The sequence below is a fragment of the Garra rufa genome, chromosome 1 (genome assembly GCF_049309525.1).
Source record: "Garra rufa chromosome 1, GarRuf1.0, whole genome shotgun sequence".
NCBI classification, from domain to species: Eukaryota; Metazoa; Chordata; class Actinopteri; order Cypriniformes; family Cyprinidae; genus Garra; species Garra rufa.
In genome coordinates this window covers 5,291,865-5,297,864 of record NC_133361.1, presented here as the reverse complement: position 1 = coordinate 5,297,864, position 6,000 = coordinate 5,291,865, and the positions used below count along the sequence as shown (strand labels likewise).

The window sequence follows — 6,000 nt, the reverse complement described above, 5'->3', positions numbered from 1 at the left end:
TTGCCTTGCCTATAGTACGATGATATACAAATCTAGACATTTATGGTAATTATCAAATAGAAGATCATAATATATTCATATGAAAATGGACCTGTTTATGATCATTTTATTGACTGAAATTCTGATGAGAACTGACGGTAGGTTTATGTTGTTTGTCTCTCTAATGTGAAGGACAGTCAAAGCTAGATATTTTGTTGCTTGTTAGTTTTTGTTTTCTGTTCTGTTTAATCATTTATAATTTAGCTTTAATCCAAAGCGACAAATGAAGACAACAGAAGTAATCAAATCAACAATAGGCAATAATTTGCCCTTGTTGGGTAGACTATTTACATTTAGTTTGTTTCTCAGTCTTGCTCATGTTACCCTCTCAAGAAAAGCATGATGTAGCCTAGTTTGTTGATATCTTTATCTAGGCTTTGGGTGGCTTTTGTAAACAAAGACATGCTTTATGCAAATACTATTTTAGTTAAAGTAGGCCTAATTGAGAAACCTAAATGTAACTGCAAAGCTACAATGTCAGTTTGCTGCAGTAATCAAGATGAAATGTAATATAAACGCAGAATATCTTTCACGTAACATAAAGAAATGTGTCCAACAATGTAAACTGTCAACGCAGAATTGTTTAGGTACATTCACGCCATATCAGAATTCCCGTAATTACGAGATTCCAACTTGTAAAAAGCGTTCACGTCCTCAGAACTTGTAGTTACAATTTGTGAACTGGGAGTTATCTGAGAGCTACGAATTGTTTAGGCGTTGATAGCGTTGCCATAGAAAAAGCACTATTCCAAGTCCGAGGATGTGAACAGCTCCAAGTAGAACGTCACGTGTTGTCATCTAGAAATTACGGTAATTACGGTATGGCGTGAACGAAGCTTCATTACCCACCTCATCGCGTACTACGTAAAGCAGAACGGTGCATCATGGGAATTGTAGTAGCTTCTTCATGCTCATTTATGGCGTTCACGCCTGTACTGCTTATTTTCTCTCTATTCGATGGGCTTTCGGTTTTATAGATGTTTCTAGTCTGAAGTCTCATTTGAAGTTAAGGCGCTGTAGACTGCTCAATATGCTTATTGTAAACCAATGCATCTTTTTCTCGGTTAATATTTCTGATAACATGACTCGACCCTCACGGCAGCTTTAAAAGTGAAAGTAAAGATTAGAAATGAAAGTAAATGTTGCTCTGTCGACACAACTGACGATCGTCGCCGAACATTTGATTTTTACCATCATTAAAGCAGACATGACTATTTGTTTTGTCTATTTTTTTTTTTTTTTTTGTAATCTTTTACATCTAAAGATGTATCTATCGAACTGTTTTTGTATCTCAGTATTGGTGATGATCGCTGATGGTATGTATTATCAATTTACACAAGATTACTCCACTAGACTCTACGTCTTTAGTCCCTCTTTTCTCTCCTTTCCTTTTTTTAAACAGTTTATGATCAAATGACTATTGTTTATTTATTTATTTTTTATTATTGTTATTATTTGTGGAAAGCCCGTATGTAGGAAATGGCCTCTTATTGCCATATAATTGCTTATCATTGATAAGGCATACGTGTTATTACAATAATAAGAATAAATTATATGTATTCCTCACATTAAATCCTTTATAGAGCAATTAGGTTTTAAAACATTTTGTTTTATAGCTTCTAATACAATATGACTTATATTTAAAACTACTTAAAAATTAATATTGCCAAGTATTTTGCTTTTATCAGAGACTATGGATTTAGGAGTCTCTTTCTCATTTACCCCAAATCATCAATGATTTTGCTCTTTACAGTTAAAAGACCAGAAAATATTTTTTTTAGATCAAACTTTAAAACCATTTTTACTGAGTGGATTTGTTTACATTTCCTTTCTGTTATATGTTCTGTTGTGGTTGTTTGTTGCTGTTTTGTTTTATTTTTGCTCCATAATACTGTAGATACTTTACAAATCAAACTATTTCTGTATCTTATGTTACCTATAGTGTTTGTTATAGAATGAATAATGTTTATAAAGCACCCCAAAATGATAATTCTGTCATATTATACTCACCCACATGTTGTTCTAAATCCGTATGACTTTCTTTAATCATATGATCATACGGATTTAAAAACATATGAGTAAAATGTGACAAACATTTTGAACTAACATTTTAATGTTTTAGGTTTCACATTGCACGGTCCCTCTGGTCCTCTGGTTGCTCCTCTGGGATCTTCAGTGGTTTTGCCCTGTTCTGTTGATAAACCTTTACCATTGGAGGATCTGGAGGTGGAATGGAGAAGAACAGACTCAGATATTTTAGTTCATCTGTTTCAAGATGGTGAGAGTCGAGCAGAGTCCCAGCACCAAGATTATCAGTATAGAGCTCATTTCTTTACTAAAGAGATCCAACGAGGAAACTTCTCCCACCGTCTGGACAATCTGAGAGCTAAAGATGAGGGAGAATACACATGTACTGTCTACAGTCAGCAAGAGTCTGGAGAAACTGTGGTTGAAATAAAAGATGTTGGTGAGTATGATCACATCAAATTTCACAACAACAGCAACAATACAGGTAATACTGGACATAAATTCCACACTAAGATAAGGTTAACTGTGTATTTACTTATTTAGAGCGTTTGCTAGTATCAGGATCAGATCAGTCCATATCTGCGTCTGTGGGTGAAGACATCACTCTGAGCTGCTCTGTAGACTCTCACATCCAACCTGAAGACTTGGAAGAGGTTTCATGGAAGAAAACAGATAAAGATGAAAATATCCTGGTTCTGGTCTTCCAAAACAATGAGACTTTATCAGATTCGTCAAATGAGCGATACAGAGACAGAGTTGAGTTCTTCACTGATGAAACCCCCAAAGGAAACTTTTCTCTCAGACTGAAGAGTGTCAGAACCGAGTGTTGTGTTTGATTAAATCACACGGACACCGGGAGTAACATCAACTTATTGTCTCTTTTTACTTAGCTCTCTACTTCAGACCTCAGTAAACGAACACATCCATTCGTCAGGCATGACCGAATGCTTTTTGCACAATCGAACACGATGCATCACTGAACATTAACTTAATGCGTTATCAAATAACACTTGTGAGAGAACACAACATTTCCCCCCCTCCTACAGGGTTTCAAACATGAAATGTTGACACAAAGTCCTGGAAGTGTCCTGGGCGAGAACGAATGCGGACAGGCCACGGAGAGACACAGGGATGAGACTGGGCAGCCTGTGATGGGCAGGCACAAATCTCAGCTGGCAGGTTGTTAGAAAGGTCTGGAGCCTGTGCAGGAGCTATCTGAGGTGTCAGCTGGAGCGCTGGAATGTCCTGCCGGGCTGGGGGTGTGGCTTGAGATGTAACTCCTGTCGTATGTGCCAGGGAAGGCACTTTGCGGAGGTGGCTTGCATGCCACCGTGTGCCGTCACTGAGCAAGAAGGTGGCTGGGCCTAGCTGATGAGTAACTTGGAGAGGGGCAGACCAATAGGAAGCGAGTTTGTTGTCTCTGTGAGGTCTGCGAACCCTGACCCAATCTGCGGCCTTTATATCAGGGACCTTCACCCGTGCTGAGAGATCGAATTTCTGCTTCATCCTCCTTTGCTGGCGGGTGACAGAGGCCCTGACTCTCTGTAGTGGCTCCTGAGGCAGTGCAGGGCTGAGCCTGTCGAGGGGAAGTTGGAGCTCACGGCCAAGCATGAGGAAAGCTGGAGAGACCTCTGTCGTAGAATGTTGGGTGGCCCTATAGTGCAGCAGTGTGTGATGGATGGCCTGTGAGAAGCTCCATCCCTGGAACAAGTGCGCCCTGAGGCTATTTTTTAGTGACTGATGAAAGCGTTCAACGCCACCATTAGCCTGTGGATGATAATATGCCGTGCGGATATGATGAATACCTTTGTTTTTGAGGTATGTTGTGAACTCTGCCGAGATTAGCTGTGGGCCATTGTCAGTTGTGATAGTGTTTGGTAGGCCCCAACGGGAAAACAGAGAGTCCAGGAAGTTAATTATGACCTGAGAGGTGTAGAAATTAACTCAAATTTAATGTTGATTCGGATATAGAATCGAATCTAAACTTCAGGGAAATCAATTTAGAATTAATAGTTTATATTTCCTGACCGGTCGTCCACCGAATCGGTCAAACCAATACACTTTATCAATTCCAAAGTCTATTCACGCTCATTGGCAGGAGCGTAAATAAACTTAAATATTAATTTGGGAAACTAAAGCCAGGTAGCTTGATCTAGGCAAAATAGTACTTTGTGAACACAAAAGGCAAGACAATTCTCTCAATGAAAACAATGATTTATTGAAAACTACACTAGGATTACAAAACTAAACTACTCAAAACACGAACACATACACACACATTCACACGCACACTCATACAGTTTCAGAGATGGGATTTTATGAATTTTGAGAAAACCCAAGACTTGTTATATTACTGTTACTAGCTTCTCAAATCGCAACCTCAGAAAATCATCAAGCAGAGATCTAACTTAAACAAAACGCACCAGATTTCAACAAGAAATGAGAGACCTTGTTTACTTGCTCTTGGCCGGAATGGGGATTCCGTCCTGGCTGGAGGCTCGTCTCAGCGGATGACTTGGTTGGTTGCTTGCTAGTCGGTCTTTCGGATGACGTCTTCGGGAATTCCTCCGGAGCTTAGAGTTGGGCAACGTGAGTTGCTCTCAGAGTTCGATTGGCGCTTGGGTTGCAAGGCGCGTAGGCTCTGAAGATTCAAACCGGGATGCGGAAGTCTTTTGCAGTTTCTTGTGAGTTCTGGAGGGCAAGAATGCCTTGTAGTTGGAACGAGCAGGCGATCTTCGGCAGAGAAGGTTTAGAGTCTTTCAGGATGTTTCAGGGCTCTTCTCGCTCAGTTCAATCAGTTCAAGTCGGCACTTCAAGCACAATTCAAGTCCGCGCTTCAAGCACAATTCAAGCCCGCGCTTCAAGCACAATTCAAGCCCGCGCTTCAAGCACAATTCAAGCCCGCGTTTCAAGCACAATTCAAGCCCGCGTTTCAAGCACAATTCAAGCCAATGTTCTGGTTCGGGCCATTAGGTTTTAAAGGGGTCTGTCGGACACGACCCTGGGGCTTGAAGGCCAATGGCGTTGCCACGGGGGCGGGGTCATGTTTGATGCAATTCCTTCTGGCATGTGACTTATTAGGACACAGATTTATCTTCAATTTGGTTATCGATTATCATAAACTACTGCAATGCATACAATATGAAATTCTCATTCACTCAGACAACCTGCATTTGTCATGATCGTTCAAACGAAATCAAACATAGGAATATAAGGTTACACATGGAATACATACTTAATACTGGGTTAATTAAGGCACACAAGGCATAGTAAAGTACATGATTACACGGCACACATTGAACATAAAGGAAGGAGGGTATCCTATCCCTTTGCATAGTAAGTTTGATTGATTGGAATAGCGTTCTTGGTTTCTTTTTTTTCTGTATCATATTTGTTAGCATGTAACGTACGTAGCGGGGGTTCAGTTTCGTGATGTGTGAAGGGAATTCTGAGGGGGGGGGGTTCACAGCAGGAAGGCTATCCTGTGATCCATAATTTTTCTTAACTTAATTTGTTAACTCAAGTCACAAGTGGACAAACGGTCCGTTCTTTGGAGGGTCTCAGAAAGGGGGGGAGATGATCCCGCAGATTTCCCTCTTCCTGTGTCAGCGAATTCTTAGTCATGTGTTCGGTGAAGGTGACAAATCTCCATTTGTTTTAATGGGTCTCTCAGCACAAATAGCTAGTTGTTCATTTGATAGGATTATCTTTTATTGCTGCTTCGTTTCCTGGGCGATCAGCAGACGGAGGTTTGGCGTAGACAAAGTGGCACCCAGTGGCTTCGCGCCGTTTTGGCAAATGGTTCAGATAAGAGAATCTTTGAACTTCCTTGGAGTATGGAGATTTGATTCGTTACTTGTTGTTTTGCGTAACTAAAATCCTACATAATCCCCCTCTTGGCTGGCGATGTTCCTGGTGCAAACATCGGCAGAC

At 40.6% G+C, this 6,000-nt stretch overlaps 1 protein-coding gene across 1 annotated transcript in view; it reads left to right on the top strand.

Moving 5' to 3' along the window:
* The first annotated feature begins 1,303 nt into the window (after positions 1 to 1,303).
* LOC141334004 (uncharacterized) overlaps positions 1,304 to 6,000 on the top strand; it is a 31,616-nt gene continuing 26,919 nt past the window's right edge. The window contains exons 1-3 of the mRNA XM_073839188.1: positions 1,304 to 1,355; positions 2,162 to 2,506; positions 2,611 to 2,897. Coding sequence (XP_073695289.1) covers positions 1,304 to 1,355; positions 2,162 to 2,506; positions 2,611 to 2,897 — 684 coding nt within the window. The remainder of the gene's footprint in view (positions 1,356 to 2,161; positions 2,507 to 2,610; positions 2,898 to 6,000) is intronic.